Here is a 21,001-nt window from a genome sequence, read left to right on the forward strand (position 1 = left end):
AAACCTCAAGCATAAAGAAACAATAAAATAATGTCACAGAATCATGGAATCACAGAATGGCTTCAGCTGGAAGGGACCTTAAAGATCCTCTAGTTCCACCCCCTGCCATGGGCAGGGACACCTTCCACTAGCCCAGGTTGCTCCAAGCCCCGTCCAACCTGGCCTTGAACATTCCCAGGGATGGGGCAGCCACAGCTTCTCTGGGCAACCTGTGCCAGGGCCTCACCACCCTCACAGGGAAGAATTTTTCTCTAATATCTAACCTAACCCTGCCCTCTGTCAGTGTGAAGCCCTTGTCCTGTCACTCCAGGCCTTTGTAAAACATTTCTCTCCACCTTTCTTGTACCTCCCTTCAGGCACTGGAAGGGGCTGCAATTAGGTCACCCCACTTCCAGGCTGAACAACCTCAATTCTCTCAGCCTTTCCTCACAGCAGAGGTGCTCCACCCCTCTGATCATCTCGGTGGCTTTTCTGGGCTCACTCCCCCAGCTCCATGTCCTTCCTGTGCTGGGACCCCAGAGCTGGAGGCAGCTCTGCAGGGGGGTCTCCCCAGAGCAGGGCAGAGGGGCAGAACCAGCCCAATGTAGTGACCAGTGTAATGCACAAGCAGGTCCCCACCCGAGGCCCTGCCTCATTCCAGGCACATCCTGCCAGAATTAGATAGAACTTCATACAAGAGCTTGCTTACTCCTTCAGAATTCAGTTTAGGAAGCAGAGCTGTCAGCTCCAGTATTCTCAGATCACCTGCACACACTGAAATTCATGAGGCGCTGCTGGTTTGAGAGTTGTGCTATAAAAAGCCATTCCCGCTAGATCTCCTTCCCCAGATTTCCCATTGATTGGGAGTTTTTGCATGTGGAATGCTTAAAGGAACAGGCTTCAGCTGCCAGTGCCAAAATCTCTGGTTTTAAAAGTTGTTCCACTTCCCCTCAGATTGCTGAGTAAGGACTGGAGGAAAAAGAATAGCAGTGAGATAAAACAGGGACTGAGGGGAAATTTCAACAGAAGAAAGGAAAGGGGGAAGGAAGGAAGAGCAGATAAATCAGAAGTTGCTGAAAAGTACAGGAAAATGGCAAGAACAGCCCATGCAAAGTCAGGGAAAGGAGGATCCAACGTTTAGATCCAGAGTTTAACCAAAGTGACTGGAAAAGTGCAAGCAGGAAGAAAGGTAATTGCAGAAATTGCACATTCCAGCAATACAGACAACTGTGGGGGTGGTGAAACGCAAGGAACAGAGACCACATACACAGTCCTGAAGAGCCATGGAATACTGAGGACCCAGCTGGGAGTATGAATGGAACGGCAGCACCTCCTCCCTCACATTTGGAGAAATATGTGTTTGTGATGGCAGGAAACAGCATTCTCTGTTCACTTCAGCGTGTCGGTGCTTCTGCTGACTGGGGAGTCAAAGTCTGGTCAGCTACCATGATATAATGAGGGGGAAAAAATAGCCGCACAAAGTGCCAGTCATCGTTTCCATTCATACGTGCTGCCCGTGGCTCCAGAAAGGAATGGACACGCTCGGCGAAGGGAATGTGAGTGGAGCTCGGCTGCCATCGTGTGACTGCCCGATAAATCACACACCGGGGCTGTCCGCCTTTGCTTCGTATCCTCTTCCCTCGAGATTTTACCAAAATATGAGAGATACTGCAACGGGGTCTCAATTTAAAGTGCCAAGTACAATACCTGCTCTGTTCTTCTCGTGGTTTTTGTTTTACTGTTTTGATGATCTGACTGAAAGCACTGGGCTAAAAAAATAAAACCACCAGAAATCCTACTCAAAACGCAAGTGTTCACCTCCTAAGAGGGCACAGAACTATTCCTCGAGAACTGTTCTGAGTTTTTCCTCTACAGTCGTCATCTCAAGAAGGTAAATTCCAAGTTCCCTTAGCCACTTTGAACACACTGTATTAGCACACATGCTGAGAAAAGTGACATTCTACGTATTTTTCATCAGCTTGAGATGCCCGGGACAGAAGGCAGTGGTTTAATCGATAACGTGGGGCCAGGTCTCTCTGATGGTCAGCCACGTTGGTAGCCGGTGTGAAAGATAAATTCAAGCTTTAAAACAATTTTAAAATCATCCTAAAACGCCAGGACTGTGCACTGTGACCCCTCAGATCACTGAGTGTCCGACTGCACCTGGAGGTCACCGCACCTCTGAAGGCCTCTCGCGCTAACCGGGGCGTGCAGTGGTGCCAGGGAATAGCCCCCCTCACCTTTTACCTCACGGAAAATATTATTTTAACCCCACAAAGGTCTAATAGGGATTAACAGAGCGCTGGGAGGCGGTCGTGAGGACATGCCCCCTCAGCCCCCACCGCCGCCGCCATCGCGCCCGGCTGATGTGGCGCTGCCGCCGGGCAGTACCACGAGGGCCCGTCGCCGCGGGGGTGGGCGCTGGCCTCCCGCGCTCACCGCCCTCCAGCACAAACGCGGCGGTGTCCGTGCAGCGCCCCGCGCCTCCCCTCTCCGCACCAGCTTGGTAGCGCCCGCGCGCGCGCCCCGCCAGCCTTCGGGCGAGCCCATTTGCAGGGGGGAGACAGAGAGTGTTTCGCGCCAGTGCGCTCTCCTGTCACCGCCTGCGCAGCGCTGAGCAGCGGCATCGCTGAGCGGCCGCACACGCAGGGAGGTTTCACTGTGTGCCAGTCCAGTTAAATGTCACGGCGCCTCGCGCCTCCCGAAAAATGGTTCGGCCGAGCCCAGCCCCAGTAGAATAGAAGGAAGCGCCATCTTGGGCTCGACCACAGCAGGCATGAAATAGGGGCGCCGGGGGTGCGGTGGGGTGAAAAGGAGGGGAAGCCGCCGCTCGCTGAGGAAAATAAGGGCAGCAAAGTGTCTGAACCCTGCTGGGCTCGGAGCAGGGAGAAGACAGCTGTAGTGGTGGGCGTGGCAGTGGGCGGGAGCTGCGGGGGGGACAAGGATCTCCCCCCTCCCACCCCGAGAGCGTTGGTAGGCGCCGGCGCGCGCGGGCCGCTGGGCCTGGCGCACATGGCCCGGCAGTAGGAGCCGCCCCGCACCCCCCCCCTCCGACCGACCGGGCACCGGGACCGAGCACCGGGCACCGCACCGAGCACCGGGCACCGCGCCCGCCGCCGACCCCCATGCAGGACACCGAGGAGAGCCCGGCGGCCGCCGCGCCGCCCGGCGCGCAGGGCCCCGCCGAGGACCCCGAGCACACGGACGCGCCCGCGCCGCCGGCGGAGCCGCCGCCGCCGCAGCAGCAGGAGCAGCAGCAGGAGGAGGAGGAAGAAGAGGAGGAGGAGGATAATGATGATGGAGGCGAGTCCGAGGCGCCACCGGGGCCCCCCGAGCCGCCGCCGCCCGCCGAGGAGCCCGAGCAGGAGCAGCTGCCGGCGGAGCCGAAGCCGCCGTCCGGCCGGGAGAGCCCCGCCAAGGCCGAGCCCGAGCCCCAGGCCGGGGCCGAGCCCGCGGCGGAGCCCCAGCCCGAGCAGCCGCCGCCGGCCCAGGCCGAGCCCAGCGCGGCCCAGCAGAACGGGGAGGCCGCGCCCGCCGCCCCCGCCGAGCCCGAGGACGAGATTTCCTTCAGCGACCCCGAGGACTTCGTGGACGACATCAGCGACGAAGGTGCGGGGCGGGAGGGGCCGCGGGGGCGCTCCGGGGACCCCGGCCCTGCCCGGAGCTGGGGGAGCCCGGGGGGGCCGGGTGAGCCCGGGCTGGGAACGCTCTGCCCCGACCCCTGGGGATGCTGGTGGTACCCAGCACGGTCTGCATCGTGTTAGAACATCTGTTGTGCTAAAATATGCTGTTAAAGGTGTTTAAAAATCTACTGCTAAACTTCAGGTATTAATCTCTGGGCTCCCCTCAAAGAGGGGAGTCGTCAACTCGTGCCCCTTCCCTTTACCTCCATTAGTTGAACTCAGCTGTAAAACCAGAAGTTTTAAATGGTTGACGCGGTGGTTGGAAACTGGGTTTTCATCGTTCTCGTTTTTTTTTTTCCATGCATCCAGAGTGAAATCTGTAGGTAAATAGTACTGGTTTCAGAAGAGTTACTGTTCATGAAGGTGTGACATAGGCAGTTTGTGACAAGGAAATAGGGAAAAGTTGTTTCTTGCAGTGGAAAGTTCCAACCCAGGCTCTTTTAAAAGTATTGAATATTTACTGCCTTAAAATGGCAAAGCTGTTGTGTAACTGCACAGACAATGAAGGAAATACTTGATTTCAGCATACAGGTATTAGAACTCTATTTTACTGTTTCTGTGATAAATCTTTCTCGGTAAATTGTCTTAGTTTTTAATTAGCAAAAGTACTTATTTGGCCAATATTTGTTCAGCATATGTGCTGTTGTAGGGACTCATGTATGTGCCTCCTGCATATTTTGGGTCCGTTACACATATCAGAACTAGAAAGATGTTTCTAAAGCACGTGATTGTAAATCAGTCAGTTATTAAATTGGTGGAATACAGGTGATACATCTGCCTCCTAGTGTTCCAGGCCTGTGTTTAGCTTAATAAAATAGCAGCCAAATATCTTAGATTAAGAAAGTATTTGCTGTTCTCAGTATAGTGGTTGTGTTGCTCTTTGAACTTGTGCATTTGTTCCTTAAAGAGACTTTGGCTTGGATTCTTTTTGTTTAGTTAAGTGTTTGCTTGATACACTTGGTCTACATCTCAGATTGTTACATTCAGTTCTTCAGAAACTGGGCATATTTTCCATCCTCACCTGTTTTATTTGTTAATTAATTTGGCTAACTTCTCAGTTGTATGAATAATCCAGTGTTAGTGGCTGAATTACAGTGTTTAAGTTTGGTCAGTCTTGCTGGTCTGGCTTTCCCATCTGTGTGTTACTTCATGAGTTTCCTTATTCTTTTCCCCTTATCCTGATGCCTCCCCAAGGAGAAAGGCAGCCCATCAGTGTCACTTATCAAGGCTCAGGATAACATCCATCCTCAGGAACACCTGTGAGATGGCCCAGCTTTGGGACTGGACCATCTCAGATCCATTCCTTCAGCTTTTTTCCCCAGAGTGCTGGTGGTAGGGCAGAACAGCTGACCCATGTTAAAGCAGGAGAAGGGGGTGTGTTGGACAACCACTTAGGTGCAGTGAAGCTTTAGCTCAGATAATGACAGTGGTCCTTAAAATACTGCCAGCTGAAGATAGCCATGTACCCACCACACCCTGCTTCCCTTCTGGGTGCAGTAAGAGCTGGCTAAACCAGCTTCTTACCCTTTGAAGATTCCTTTGTTCACAATTTTGAATTTAAGGCAGAGGAAGGGCACAGTGTAGGAATTTGTTTTCACTCTGTTACAGTTTTGATTCAAGACAGAGTGTTGCATTCTTGCACAGGAATCTTAACACGCATTCCTTGGCTTGTCTGAAGGGCTACAAAGTCTTTTGTGAGAAGTGGTTGTGAAAAAATAAATAATGGAGCCTTAAAATCATCCTTTTGTGTTTTGATTTGTTTTTTTTTTTCCTTTTTTTCATCTTGTAGACTTCTGTGGAAATGTCCTTGTGGGACATGCTTTTCTTTTCTGGTTTTTTTTTATTGTTAATTGTAGTTCCTTCATGCACATGGAGAGCATCTTTTTGAGTAATAAATGCTACAAGCAACAACATTCTGTCAGTGCTACATAATCTTGGTGGTAATGGCCTAAACATTTTTGAAGCTTATTGCCCCAGATCAGTGCAAACCAACCTGTTGAAGGTTAAAGTTATAGAAAGCAAAGGTCTTCTGGTAGTTGAAAGTAAGCGTGTTTCTCCTATTTCTTCACTGCTAGAGATTTTTCCAGTGGTGTTTCTGGGCAGAATAATTTGTAGAATTCCCAAACCAGCAAAAATCTATAAAAATGTCTTCAAAATATCAGCGTATCCAATATCCTTTTTAGTTTGTTGTCATATTTTAAATATTTTTACCTGTGCTTGGATTTTTTTCCTTGTCTGTGAATGCCATATATAGTTTGAGTTTCCAAGTTTTACCCTTGTTCAAATTCAGAAGTATAGCAGCATGAACTTATTTTCTGTGTGGTCTTGTATTTTATAATGGTTTTCACATGAAACTTACTGCAGATATTCAGGGATTTATATAATTGAAGAATATCCACACTGTGAAAAGGTTTGTGTCCTGTCTGCACTGAAGGCTTAAATATGGCTTTAAGTGTCTTGTCCTAGACCTTTATTTTTGTGTTTAATTAAAGGTTGAGAAGGAGTGCGAGTTCTTAATTATAGTGATGCTGAGACATGCAGAGCTTCCAGTATGGCAGATAATTTTGAATTAGGCTAAAACTTGTGTAATTCAGGAGGTAGGTACATGGTATACTTGTTTTTCCCCTCAAAATCATCTGGTTGTAGTTTGAGCAAGGGGACTAAGCAGAGTTTGGGTAGTAAATCTTACAGTTGTCTGTGCTGTTGTCAGTTTTGAGGACTTTGTGAGCCAGTTCCATCTCCTGAAAAAAGGTAATAGTGCAGGTGTGGATGATCACAATGTAAGGTATTTCTTTAACAAAGTCTTCAAGAGTTGGCAGCTTGAAATTTGTCAGGAAGCCACATAATCATGTCTCTGAGGCAGGAAGTGCTGTTGGAGTGTTGTGTGTTCCCTTCAGTGGTCTCTCTGATAGAATGTTCGTTCACTGCCAAGTTTCTTAAATAATTCTTTAAATTTCCTCAGATTTGGAGCTTTTCTGTTCTGTTCCTCTCACTATTCATTCCATCTTTGTCTTCCTCCTTCATGTTGCAGACGGGTGCCTTAGTTTCCTGTGTGTGCTGTCTTTGCAGAACTGCTTGGTGATATACTGAAAGATCAGCCACAGGAAGCAGATGGGATAGACTCGGTGATTGTCGTGGATAACGTTCCCCAGGTTGGGCCAGACCGACTTGAGAAACTGAAGAATGTCATCCACAAAATATTTTCCAAGTTTGGTAAAATTATCAATGAATTTTATCCAGAAGCAGACGGAAAAACAAAAGGGTAAGTCATGATAGCTCCAACTAACAGGATTGAAGCACAGCTCTGATTTTGCCTTGATTATTGGTGTCAATACTTTGTGGCCAGTTTTTATGATGACCTCATAGTCGTTATTATCACCTGCTTCTACCTTAGTCTGTACAATCCTGACATCTCATCTCAGTGACAGACAAGTGTATGAGGGAGCTGAGAAGCTTAATAGCTCATTAGGCTCCAGTGTGGAGCATGGTAGGAATTAATTATGGAAACAGTTCAGCTGGGTTTGGAAGACAGATTTCTGTGCAGTACTACATGAGTGGGTTTTTGTTAAATTTCTACTCTGGCTGATCAATGAGTTAAAGGTCCACTTGAGTTAAAAACTTAGTACCAGGGAATGTACTAAGTAATGCAAAATAGGCTGTCAGTATATGTAGCATATATTGCTGAGTATTGGAGGAATACATAGTTTGGAAGGCATGAACAAGTGAGTTTTCTGGAGTGGATAGGTTGTTGGTTCTATGAGGTCAGTGTGAGAAGCATGGGAAAATTATTCAGTCTCTGTGTTGGTGCGTCTCTTTGAGGCAATGTCTGGTGCTGTTCAGGATACTGTTAGTTTTAAGTCTGCTGGGCTACCAGCTGGGTTGGATCAGTGGCCAGAAGGAAGCTGAGTCCTGTAATTGAAACAAGAGTGGTGCTTTGCTGTGCCTGTGACACAGCAACAGTTACAACTCCTAAACATGATGTGTCATTCAGCTGGGGAGAGCTGCAGACATAACTTGCCTGTTCCTGGCTCTCATTGTTGTCTGTGTTGTGTTGAATTTGACTCTAGCCCATTCAGAAAGGATATCTCATTAATTGAGGTCAGGCCAATAGAGCTAAAAAATGCATGTGTGCCTGTGGCCAAAATGGAGATTAATTGCCTTTGACCCTAATTGGCTAGGGACAAGACAAGAAGTTATTTTGTAGATGCTCTGTACTGAATTCTTAAATTATTCCCATTGTTTTATCTTTATTATGAGCTGGTTCTGTAGTCAACAAGGTCTTCCTGCTTTGGTCTTCCTTCCCTGTAGGTACATCTTTCTGGAGTACATGTCCCCATCTCACGCAGTGGATGCTGTGAAGAATGCAGATGGATACAAACTGGATAAGCAGCACACCTTCAGAGTCAACCTTTTCACAGACTTTGATAAGTGAGTGCAGCCATTGTGGGTATCTGTAGATTTGGGATTGCTAATCAAGGGTGCCTGTGTGGAGTGTAACCAACCTAATTGCTCTTTCAGGTACATGACAATCAGTGATGAATGGGAAATCCCTGAGAAACAGCCATTTAAGGATTTGGTAAGGAATTTCTGGAAAAGTGGAAAGAATATTCAGCATAATATTAAATGGTTACTTCATTGCTGGAGTGTCCATATGAAAATAGAAATGATGTGTTCATAGTGTTATAAGTAGCAGTAGGAATCACATGCTCCTGTTCCTTAGTTTTCACTGTCATGAAGTGACAGGAAGAACTTTGTGGTTCTGCTTAATAGTTCTACATAGTATAAAGCTTGAGAGTAAATAATAGTTTTGCACAAATAATTTAAAAATAGATTTTCAAAAGCATCTTTTTATATTTTTAATTGTTTGAGGCAAACTTTGGTGTTTGTTACCAGCAGCTTTTTAAATGGTCTGGTGGAAAAAGGGATAGGGTTTTTAAAAAAAAAAAATTAACAACAAACCAAATAAGATATTTTACACAAGAAATATTAAACATCATCAAACCACCTTGAAAGTCCACCTATTCATGATGTACTCTCTTAGCCTTAGCTGGAGTTCTTTAATTTCACTTCAAAAACATACTTGCAGTGGTAAGACCCCAAAACTGCACACTCTGGTGAGACCCACTTTCCCCTGACAGGTAGATACTAATTTGGGGAACTTGTCTTAGCCTTTGACTCACTGATAATCTTCTTGCTTCTGTTTTTCTTAGGGGAATCTCCGATACTGGTTGGAAGATCCTGATTGTAGGGATCAGTACAGTGTCATCTTTGAGTCAGGAGACCGGACCTCCATTTTTTGGAATGACATCAAGGAACCTGTTCAAATTGAGGACAGAGCAGTGAGTGTCCTGGAAGTGCTGTACATGGCAGATACACTGTCAGTCTCCTTCCTTCATTTTATGGCATTGCAGCTTTTTAATAAAAAACAAATCTTTTTTTCCCATTGCTGAAATACTTTTCCTTGTGAGGAGTGGTGAAACCATATCATTTAGAATTAACTTAGCTGCTTAGGTAAAAGAAATGTGAAGTGAACTTTTGGAGTTTCTGGTGGTGTTTGTTTTTTTTAACTGGTCCATGATGCCTATTAGTTTCCTTCATCTCTCTGTTACAGGTGATTCAGAAAGACCTGAAATGCAAAGTCAGAGTTTGAGGAGCACTAGTCATTAGAGCTGAATGTGTGCCTATGTTTGCTGCTTCAGATGACTTCTTGCTTTTGTGCTGACTACAGAGGTGTTAAAGAGGAATAGCTGGTTTGGTAATGGCATATAAAAGGGAGAGTTAGTCTGCCTGTCTGCTGCAGGCACTTGACTTGCTGGGAACTGTTAGGACCCAACAGCATTTTCCTTAATAACCATTGTGCATTACAGTAGAAAGAAGTTAGCTTTGGGATGGTGAGAATATTTGCTCATCACCGTGGTCACTGGCTGTGCTCTGTATTGCTGAAACCTCTCTAACTTAGCTGAAGGTTGAGAGCTGTGTTGTTAAGAAATTTGAAATACTCTTCCTTCTGAGAATAGTTGTTACCAGGGCTGAAAGACAACAAGGAACCCCAGGCCTGTTAGGTGGGTTTAGTTGTTATTATACAAAGGTTGTCACTGTACCTGGAATATGTTTTTGGTGATCAGTAAGTTGAAAAGGACTCAACTGACAGTTTTTAACCTGAAGAATAAGAACACATACCTTATGTGCATGAAATTAAACTCCACAGCTGGTCCAAGGTATCACGAATTCTAAGATCTTCACTTAGTAAACGGATTTTCAAAATGTGATGCTGCAAACCACACACTAATTCTTTCCCTTTTTTGGGGAATACAACATGAAATTAAACCTTTGTGTGTATTTTTTTTTTTTTAAATCAGAGGTGGACAGAGACCTACGTGCGTTGGTCCCCCAAAGGTACCTACTTGGCCACGTTCCACCAGAGAGGCATCGCACTGTGGGGTGGAGAGAAGTTCAAGCAGATTCAGAGGTTTAGTCACCAAGGAGTGCAGCTTATTGACTTCTCACCTTGTGAAAGGTATGGAGCATGGCATTGGACTAAGGGATCAAAAGCATGAGGCATTAGTAGCATCCTCCAAATCTGTAGTGCTGAAACGAATTCCTTAAGCCTTCTTTAACATTGAGGAGCTCTTGAGAGAAGGATAAAATAATTCCAAGGCTGAGATGCATCTTCTGTTGATAGTGTTCAAGTAAAATATTTGGAAGGAGTTAGATAACCTCTCTTTAGTACAATAAAGCATAAAACCTATCTTTAAATGGAGAAGTTTAGCAAACCTGTAGTTTGGGTTGGATACGGTCAATGGATTCATGTTTGGTTCAAAACCAATGAAGTTCTTGTGTCAAAGCTATATAATAGGTAACAGTGTATTTGATGAGTTCCCCTTTCTTATAACATAAATCTGGAGTCTTTTCACCCAGAAGCATGCCAGGGAAATACTGTGTCTTGGAAGCTTTCTGCTCCTTTGTCGTGCTGCTCCTATTTTTCCCTCCTCTCTGAAAAATCCCGTTAGAGAAACTGCTGTTTGAAAGTGCGTGGTGTTTAAATATTACTTGGATGAAAGCCTTATGGTACTGACATACTGGATGAAGTTCCAATTGTGAAATTAATTATTTCTTTTGTAGGTATTTAGTGACCTTCAGCCCTTTGATGGACACGCAGGATGACCCTCAGGCCATCATCATCTGGGATATTCTGACTGGCCAAAAGAAGCGAGGATTCCACTGTGAAAACTCAGCTCACTGGCCTATTTTTAAGTAGGTTGAGAAGCAGGATTAGAGTAGAGAGTTGTAGTCCCAGACTTCATTTAATAAAAAGGCAGTTCCAAATTAATATTTTTTTTCTTTTTTTGCTTAGGTGGAGCCACGATGGTAAATTCTTTGCTCGAATGACTTCAGATACCCTCAGCATCTATGAAACACCTGTAAGTTCTTCCTTCAGGCTGCTGTACCTACTAATTATCTAAAACATTTTTTATTTTGTTTGTGATTGTGGTTACATATGTATAGTGATGCAGGAGCTCTGAAAGCTACAGAATTTCCTGGTTTCTGTGCTCTAATGATGAGAGTAGAAGGTATATGTGTACATATAAGAATGCTACTAACTTGAAAATTTGTCCTTCTCTCCTCTTTTAGTCTATGGGTTTGTTGGACAAAAAGAGCTTGAAAATCAATGGGATAAGGTGAGTCTATTCCTTTGTAAACATGACTGCTCTCTTTAATTGTAATCTTTTTTTCTCTGGCTTTGTTATGGCGAGAGGAATCTTTAGACTGTTGACTAGAGCAAAAGGCCTTCTATGCTGAGGTGGTTAAATTAGACAAACTGGGAAAAAGAAATGGGAAACTCTCCATTCATCAGTGAACACAGTTGACAGCTTCTGTGCTATGAAATGCTCTGTGGAACTCCTTAATCCAGGATCTAGCTTGGGAGTCCTGTTCCTTGTCTACCAAACCAGACTGGAATGCAGTTTGTTAGGGAATCTCTCCCTCACGGGGTTGGTGTGCTGGCTTAGAGCAGTGTGCTGTGTACTGCCTGGTTTGTGCTTCTCTGCACAAGAGACACTGACTCCTGTGAGAGTTTTTGAAGTACTTCTCTGTGAAGCAACAAGAAAATTAAGTGTACCCAGGTGCAAGAAGATTCTCACCAGGGTAATTTAATAGGGTTGGTTCTGGGGGGTTTTTTGACTCATTGGTTTAATCAGCCTGTTTTTAGATCTTTGGTGGTTACTCTGTGTGTCACCCTTGCTTTTGAGTAAAATGTACTGTCCTGATAACATTGGTGATATAGCAAATTTAAATAGCAGTTTAAAAATTTGGTTCAGTGTTGTTGTATGTAAGGTTATTAAGTTGCCCTCAGTTATTGCCTTTTATATTGAGAGTTGATATTTATCTGCAACATTCAGATACAATGAGAGAAAATGGTTTCTGTTTGTAGTATCTCTTAACTAAAAATTAAAATGGCCTATTTTTAACTTTGTTCCTGTAGAGACTTCTCATGGTCTCCAGGTGGTAACATAATTGCTTTCTGGGTGCCTGAGGACAAAGACATCCCAGCAAGAGTGACTTTGATGCAGCTGCCTTCTAGACAAGAAATTCGTGTGCGGAATTTGTTCAATGTAGTAGATTGTAAACTGCACTGGCAGAAGAACGGGGACTACCTGTGTGTGAAGGTAGACAGGACTCCCAAAGGCACACAGGTGGGTGGATTCTGATTTTATTGGTAAAATTTGGTTCTATCTCATGCTGACAGTACTGTCTTTTAATATAGATAATGTAAACTGTATCATGCAAAAGCTATTTTTTTTTCCCATTTGAATTTGAAGCAAAGAGGAAAATCTGTGCAGTGATTGTATCCAGGATTTGCTTTGACTTTAGTGGCCTCTTGGACTTGGGTGAGAGCTCTGTGCCTCCCCTGTTTTCCTGCTCACAGTTAAGCAGCTGGTCATGCAGCACAATGTGCCATATGTTTATCTGTCCTAATTAAATTTCATAACAGTCTGAAAAGCAACAAATGCTTTTGTACAACTATTAAGTTATTCTTTATCAGAACAGAGAAATTTGGAATGTGTTTGGTAAGGAGTCGTATATCTGCTCTCATTAAAGGAACAAACCTTGACTCTTATTATGACAGGCTAATTGTGTAGTTGTCCTTCTATGCCTAGTGATAAAATTATTTACTCTACTCTTTTTGTACTGGATAAAAAGCTGATTTTGGCCTTTACAGGGAGTAGTGACCAACTTTGAAATATTCCGCATGAGAGAGAAACAGGTGCCAGTGGATGTGGTAGAAATGAAAGGTAATACCACGTATTTCCTTACTTTTGAGCTTTAACTCTCTGGTATGGACACAGAATTCTGTGTTTCTTAGAAATTCCTGTCAACATTTGACATAATTAGGGAATTAACTCTTGGGAGCTAAATTATTAATGTGCAGGACATTTCCTGTAAAAATGAGAAATCAAAACTTCTGTTGCTGTTGGGGCTTGTGACTGACTTGAAAAATTATAAAACTGAAAATGTCTTAGTAATGACATATTAATATAATAATGACTGTATTTTGTAGAAGATGAAGGACTTTATAACTATAGTTGGAAACACTTCCCATAACTCCCTGCAATTACCTTATCAACCTGTGTTTTAAAAGAGTCTGTATGGCAAAGTCTGTTAACTGAAGGGTTCCCTCTCTTAAGCATTTCGGTTTTCTTTGGTAACTGCTTGAAACCAGAGGTTTGTATTGTCCTTTGACAGAGTTTTAACTTTTTAACTCCTTTTTTTTTTTTTTTAACAGAAAGCATCATAGCCTTTGCTTGGGAACCAAATGGAAGCAAGTTTGCTGTGTTGCATGGAGAAACTCCACGAATTTCAGTTTCCTTTTACCACGTTAAAAACAACGGGAAAATAGAACTCATAAGTAAGTGACTGAAAACCAAGTGAAAGTGCAGGTACTAAGCATTTTACATGGCAATAGATGCAGTGAACTCAAAATAGTGGCTGTTTGTGGTGGGTAGTGTGGGAGTTGCTGCTATTCTAACACTGTATTCCAGAAATTAACTTCCTGGTGACAACTAAACTGTTACCAGAGTAAGCCCAGTGCCTGGGAATAAAAGGCCTATGAGTCAGAATAATTTTTGTGGCTTTGGGAAGCTCATGTGAGGCAATAGCACAGATTTGGCTCACTTTAGATAAAATTTATTCCCAAGAATGTGTTTGGGTCTTCTGATCTCTTTTATCTGCCAACTTTGGATGTCCTGGTGCTACTGCATTTTGTCTGTAGAAGTGAAGAGGTAAGGGCTGTTGTTAGGACTTGCTTGCAGAGTTTAAAAATTACTTTTTAGGAATCAGTGGGGTTGATGCTTGTAAGATAACTGATGGTGTTGCATTGAGATCTCTTTCTAAATTTGTCTGGTTTGTTTTCAGAAACGTTTGACAAACAGCAGGCGAACACGATATTCTGGAGTCCCCAAGGGCAGTTTGTAGTGTTGGCTGGCCTCAGAAGGTGAGTATTTCAGAGGTTGCTGAGCATCACTACTTCCATTATAAGGAGGAAGAGAGCTAGAGTATCTCACTAAGAAGTGTTTGGTGTCCCTGTGAATGTGGATTACTGTGTAATCCTGATACAGCTTTGCAAAAGCAAAGGAAGAGCAGAGGTGCAACTTCATGATGTAACTTAGTCCTTTGTACCTTTCACTTGCTATTTTTTGCCACACCAAATGGAGAATGTATTTTTTCATCAGAAAAGTGGACATTAAGAAACACCTTTCAGCTGTTAAAGTTAAATACTGACTCTAAGCTAATCCACTTTGCACCATGCATGTGGCTCTTATGCATTTGTTGTTGCCGTAGCTTTGTGCCCCTTCATGGGCAATACCTGTTAATGACAGTGTTATTTTGTAAAAGAGTTACCAGGAGCTTCACTTCAGAGCAAGCAAAAATTATTTTTATTAACCAGTCAAGTAATATTTGCCTTCACATGCTTTGAGATGAGCGCTGTGTTCATCTTAGAATTCTGGTTTTTTCTTTAATCTCTTCATTACTGCTAAAATAGTCTAAGCACGTGATTTTTAAGCTTTGATTTTAACTTGCCTAGAGTATGTTTTCACTCTGACTTTAAGCCATTTTATTTATAATCTTAAAGGTCAGTGAACATAGAAGCAAAAGTGTCATTCTTACTTGGAGTTTTGTTTTTATCCATCACGTTATTTCCTAGCCACAGAATCTGTCTCTTGGTGGCGGTGGAAATTTACCTTTGTACTGAGGAGTTTCAGGGATGCAGCTTGTGAAATGCTTTAAAAAAATGACCAGGCTACGTTAGTGTGTAAAACAATCTGTCCTGTTTTGTCTTTGCAGCATGAATGGTGCCTTAGCATTTGTCGATACGTCCGACTGCACCATGATGAACATCGCGGAACACTACACGGCCTCAGACGTGGAGTGGGATCCTACGGGCAGATACATCGTGACTTCTGTGTCTTGGTGGAGCCACAAGGTACTGATGCCTTTTTGTCCATAATAAGTTCTGGAAGGGCAGTTCATGAGTCTAAACTGAGTGTCCTTTTTCTGAATTTTCACTATGTCTTTAGCAGTTTAAAACTCAGTCTCCTGGTGGTCCGCACGGAACAGCAGGATTTATTGCACCTGTCATTGCTTTTGCATGCATTACTGCACTGTAATCCTCTCCTGTACAAATAACAGGATCTGAGGCTTTAGAATTATGACAGAGGATTGACTAAATTTCAAACTGTTGTGATCTCCAGAAGGTAACTTCTTGAAAAGATTCAGTGGAACAAATATTTTACTGAGGATTTTGGCTTGTGCAGGGAAGGCACTAACAAAAGCACATTCTGGTTCTCTGGTGCTGATTTTCTGAAAAAAGACTCTTGAGAGATGGAGTGGGGACTACAGTGTGAAGTAATAGCTTGCCTTGGCTGAGCTGGTGCACTTCTCTTCCAGGTGGACAATGCCTATTGGTTATGGACCTTCCAAGGCCGTCTGCTCCAGAAAAACAATAAAGACAGGTTCTGTCAGCTGCTCTGGAGACCACGACCAGCTACCCTGCTCAGTGAGGATCAGATAAAGGTAGTGTATCCCACTTTGTACTGACATTGATTTGGTGTATAAGCATACTTGGTTTCTCCTTCTTAAGGATGAGGCTTGTTATGCAACTGCCTTTTGCCCTGAATGTGTGAACATCACTTCTGGGAATGGCTGTAAATATTAACTGTATTTTAAGCTCAAAATAGATATGGTTACCAATTGTTCTTAGAGTTAGGGTACAGTGGAAGGTTATAAATAATACTCAAGTTGTATTTAGCTGTCCAGACCTCACTGGTTGCATGTGTACAGAAGCATTTACATGATCTGTATGGCAGGAAAAACAAAATTGTAGTGAAGGGAAATTGTCTTGCAGGGAGACGTTTTTCAAAAAAGCATAGCCTGCTTAGGCCTACCAGGGGAGTTCTTAGAGAAGATGATGGGTGTGATTGCTAGTCTTGATACTTTAATCGAAATAAAATTATCTGTTTTACAGCAAATTAAGAAGGACCTGAAGAAATACTCCAAGATATTTGAGCAGAAGGATCGCCTGAGCCAGTCCAAAGCTTCAAAGGCAAGATACTTTTGAAATATAATGTAGATGAAACTGTTGTAACCTGTCGTTAGTTATTTTGTAACAGTGAAGTGCAAGTTACATTTCTTTTATAACAACCATCTGTGTTCATTTGAGTCCATATGGTTAGAGTTGGTTCAATAGGTAGCTCAGAGAGATGCTGCTGAACTGTCAAGTCAAACAATAATGAGTCTGCAGAGGAACTCCTGTTACCTCCTTAAGCAAAGGTGGTAAAATTTTGGAGTTCTTAGTGTGTTGCTTCATTAGTCTTTAAATTAAGAAAAGCTCTTTCAGTCACAAAAAAAAAGAACTCACCAAAACAGCTTTTTGATTACAGAAGAGAATCCTTATTCTTTGAAGTCAATAGAAAGTGTGTGTGTGAGAAAAAGGTTTGGCTTCCAACACACGTGTTGCACGTGGGTTTGATTTACTGGGGAGGTTTAACAACCTGTTCCTGCCTGTGCAGGAGCTGGTGGAGAGGAGGCGGACGATGATGGAGGAGTTCAGGAAGTACCGCAAGATGGCACAAGAGCTGTACATGGAGCAGCGGAACGAGCGCCTGGAGCTCCGCGGAGGTGAGCTGTGGACAGGGCTTGGGAAGGGCTGCTGCTGGTTAACTGCTGCCTCTCACCCAATAAATACCTTGTCCTGGGGGTTTGTCCACTTCTCCTCTCCCTCTGTTTCCTGCTAAAGCGAGTCCCTTGTTCTCTGCAGGTTATTTGTACTTTTTTATTCTGAATCGTGACGGGATTTAAGGGGGGTGGGGAAAGTATTGGCTTGACCTTGGGATAAAACTGTGAAGAGATTTGGATGTTGCATTTAAGTAGAAAATCCCCAGAAGCCCTGTAGTGGAAGACAGTAATGCCTTGGTTATCGTTCAGTAAATTTAGCGTGTGTTTGTTATGAGTTAAAGCACCAAATACTTCCATTTTTCACTGGTGGTTTAAGGACTTTTTCTGCCAAGAGTATCAAATCTTTCCATTGCTGCCTCATTTGACATATTCAATGTTAATATTTTTCTCCATTGCAGGGGTAGACACAGATGAGCTGGACAGCAATGTTGATGACTGGGAGGAGGAGACTGTGGAATTTTTTATCAATGAAGAAATTATTACCCTTGCAGAACCAGAGTAATTAATAAAACTGTGGTAAGATAACATAACTCTCAATAGAGAGAAACTTTTTCAGTCAACTGTTGCTATAGATTGGATAATTTGCTTGAGAGAGTCTATTGCATGGGTGTATTGTTCTTTAAGTTGGTTTGTTTTCTCTGTGGTTAGAGGGGTCAAAAGCTTTTAGAGAACTAATTGCAGACAGTTGGCTTTATGAGTTGTACTGAGCAGAATACTCTCTATGTCCTGTTTTGCCAGAGAGATCAAACCCACAACAGTCAGGGTCAACCTCTGAACACGGTATTTTGCAGACACTGTAAGTTCTGTCAGTAGGAGGAATTGTAGTTGGTATGAGATAGGAATTTTACCTTTTGAAAGTTTTACATGTTAGTTCAAGACCTGACAGCATTTATATACTGTGTATTATACAGCAAGTTGACTGTGGGCTGACAAAATTTTGAGTGAACTCAGCCATTGTTTTCTAGAGAAGTTGTCTAGAATTCAGATGGTAGCAGGTTTTTGTGTACTGACTGTCATGGCTTCTTGCTGAAATCTTTTATTTAATCCAGGGCTTTTCCCAGTTGCTTTTTGTGAATTCATATTATATATTTAGTCTTGAAAATGGAGGCTACTTTCAGCCCCTTGTAGGAAATGTCCTTTAGGGAGCTTAATGTTGAATTGAGGAGAAAAATTACTTTGCTAGTGAAGGCATGTGTAGGATCTCACTTAAGGAAGAGGAAAGGGAGACTGGAAATGTGCCTTTTGCAGCTGTAAGTCACCCTGTAGCTCTTTAGCCTCCAGATATCTTAAGGAGCTCAAGTGTAACATGTACCTCTTGGAGTTGTAGAAAAATTAATAGCCTTGATACCTTTGAATATATTTGGATCTGGCTTATCTGTGTTCCTTACATGGGAAATCTTTTTATGGAAGAGAGAGGGAGAGAAGCTGCTTAGTGTATGGATTTAAACAAACATGAGTTCAGGAAGAGGTGAAACACAAGCTGATGTAGCCTTTCACCAGCTGGCAGAGGTTGAGCTGTTGGTATAAAAGGACAGTAACTAACTCACCTCTTCTTTCCTTTTCTGCAGCACCACCAGATCTTGTGCTGAAAAGAAGTTTGTTCATTTTCCGAAAGCCTATATCAACTTTGGAATTCTTTATCCATATTCTTGCACTCTGGAAGGGTGGATGCACCAGATTTTCTCCATTCTGACACATTGTAGTGCCTTTAAGTCTTGCTGCCTGCTGCAGTGAGATACTGGAAAGGCGCTGCTTTTAAATCTTTATTCTTTATTTTTATTTTTTTTTTTTAGGGTTTGATTTTTTTTTTTTCTTTTTAAATCCACTACTACCAGTATTTACTTCCTGACCCCCGTGCAGTCCTTACCAGCTGGCAGTTTTTGCCTATTGCCAGTGAGGTGGGATTCACCAGTGCACCTCTGTCTCACACGCACGATGTTCCAGTTTCAGGACTCTTTCCATGTCCCGAGGGCATGGACAGGTGTTCATTTTGTTTGGGGAAAAGTCAGCAGAACCATTTCTCGTATGATGTGTCTTAGTGTGCTGAAGCAGCACTACAGTGGGCTATATCCTCCTCCTTTCAGATTGTGAAAGGATGCCTCTCCCTCAAAGAGCTGAATATGGAAATAAAAGCAGACCTATACTAAAACCAGGCTGGCTACGCGTGGTTTGTAGGGAATCTTTCCCTGAGTGATCAAAGTCAAACACACCCACAGTAATAAGAGTGTGTTTGCTGTAATGACTGTATGGTTCTTTTGGACTTCTTTATCTTAGTTCCTCATGGCTCTTCCGGCTTTGTGTTGTGGTTGGTTTGTTTTTTACAATGTGGTACAGCTCATTAATCTGTCAAGTTGACCTGTTCACTGTAGTGGAGTGACTAGAAAATGACTGGATTTCTGGAACTGTTTGCAAACTGATAAAAGCCTCAGGAATTACCGGGTTAGTCTGTCGTTCTTAACCTTGCAAACTTCCAGAGCCAGTGCTCTGTATGCACACGCCTTGTGCTCCTTGTTACAGTACCTAGTTTCATTTCCAAAGGCCTCTGTGCTCAGCAAGGAAAACTGTACCTAAAGGTGGTGCAGCAGCTTCTCTGTATTTGTATTTATGAGTAGAAATTCTTTCCTGGATATTGTCAGAGCAGTTAGAGATTGCCCTGCTCCTTGCCCTGGGAAGGGCAGGAGGAGAATGAGGATATTCCTGTCTCCTCTGCTGGACTGGCTAGGGCAGTTGCTAAGGTCATCCCCCTTGACTGACTTCCTAAACCCTGAGCTCACTTGTATGGCAGTGTGGGAAGCAGACAGCACCCTCTGGGCACAGGGCAGACCCAGTCAGCTGCAGGCAGCTCTGGCTCAGGGGTGTTTTCAGCACTTACTTTTTTTTGTCCTTAGGTGAGCTTGCTGTGATAGCAAATGCACAAATCCCTTGGTTAAATCCCATGGCCCCTTCATCAGGAACTTTTCAAAATGATTTTTCCATAATCATGGTAGTGACCTAGTTTCAATGGTTCACTCTTTAACCAGAGGGTGTTGTTTTTCCAGAAGTCTGTATTAGTTTCCAGTGTTTTGCATTTGTTCATTCATAATCCATATAAAACATATAGTTGATTAAAAGTTTTGTCCACAGTATTTCCCAAGCTCGTTTCTCAACTTGACTGGAAAAAAACTTTCTAGAAGACTTTGTAGAAAAACAATGAAGAAGAACTTCCAACACATCAAAGATCTCTGGTGATAATAGAGTGATTTGGCTTGAAGAGGACCTTAAAGATCATCCAGTTCCACCCCCCTGCTGTGGGCAGGGGCACCTTCCACTTGACCATGTTGCTCCGAGCTCCAACCTCGCCTGGAAAACTTCCAGGGATGGGACATCCACCTGAATTACTCTGGGCAACTTGTTCCAGTGTCTCATCTCCCTCAAGAATGGTGTCTTGAACTTACATAGCAGGAATCATTTTTATTACCCTTTTGTTGTGATGAGATGACTTCTCAACCATTTTCTAAGTCACAAATTGAGCTGAAAGGTTTTTTTCCTCCGTATCCACGCAATGAAGTTTTATTCCTGACTGTTTTCAAAGTAATGAAGTGTAATGACAGTGTCAGAGGAACTGAGTTCTCTTCTAAGATGCTTCTCTGAAGTGTGAATCATCAGTGAGGGGGGGGGGGGGGGAAACAACAAAGAAAAAGCACCCAAAACTGTTGGTCCTGCAGGAGCTTTGGAAGTTTATAAGGTGTCCTGACCAGCAGCTGAGGCCTTTTCTCATCTGTAACTGGCATTTCTGACACTGCTCCTTTCAACTATTGCATCTTTTCTCTTGTGTTTCTTACTTCAAATGCTTTTGCAAATTGTGTGCTACTGAAATTGCTTTATGGGGTTGTATTAAACCAGTCCTTTTGGCATATCTTGTAATATCACTAGGAGTTGTAGTAGAGAAGAAGAGCCATCCATGTGCTGTGCACCTTCACATTCTTCACCACTGGTTTTCAGCCTGTGCCTTTTTAAGGGCTTCAGAAGGATGGTCAAAGCAGAAGCAGGTTTGTAGGTACTGCCTAGAGCTATATAAGGGTGGGGAAAAAGGCTTCCAACAGCTCTTGTGCTTCCACTGAGTGCCC

General features: G+C 43.4%; 1 protein-coding gene across 1 annotated transcript; it reads left to right on the forward strand.

The window, feature by feature from the left end:
* Positions 1-3,089: 3,089 nt before the first annotated feature.
* EIF3B (eukaryotic translation initiation factor 3 subunit B) lies at positions 3,090-20,549 on the forward strand. Its single transcript, XM_027656656.1, has 19 exons — positions 3,090-3,588; positions 6,732-6,924; positions 7,971-8,090; positions 8,181-8,238; positions 8,873-9,001; positions 10,022-10,179; positions 10,785-10,916; positions 11,017-11,083; positions 11,295-11,341; positions 12,145-12,355; positions 12,883-12,955; positions 13,447-13,569; positions 14,076-14,154; positions 15,006-15,144; positions 15,609-15,734; positions 16,186-16,263; positions 16,730-16,838; positions 17,294-17,411; positions 18,464-20,549. Exons 1-18 carry the CDS (start codon positions 3,105-3,107, stop codon positions 17,395-17,397), a joined length of 2,430 nt encoding a protein of 809 aa, XP_027512457.1. The 5' UTR covers positions 3,090-3,104; the 3' UTR covers positions 17,398-17,411; positions 18,464-20,549.
* The last annotated feature ends 452 nt before the right edge of the window (positions 20,550-21,001 follow it).

Source organism: Corapipo altera, unplaced genomic scaffold, assembly GCF_003945725.1.
Source record: "Corapipo altera isolate COAL_440 unplaced genomic scaffold, ASM394572v1 104, whole genome shotgun sequence".
NCBI classification, from domain to species: Eukaryota; Metazoa; Chordata; class Aves; order Passeriformes; family Pipridae; genus Corapipo; species Corapipo altera.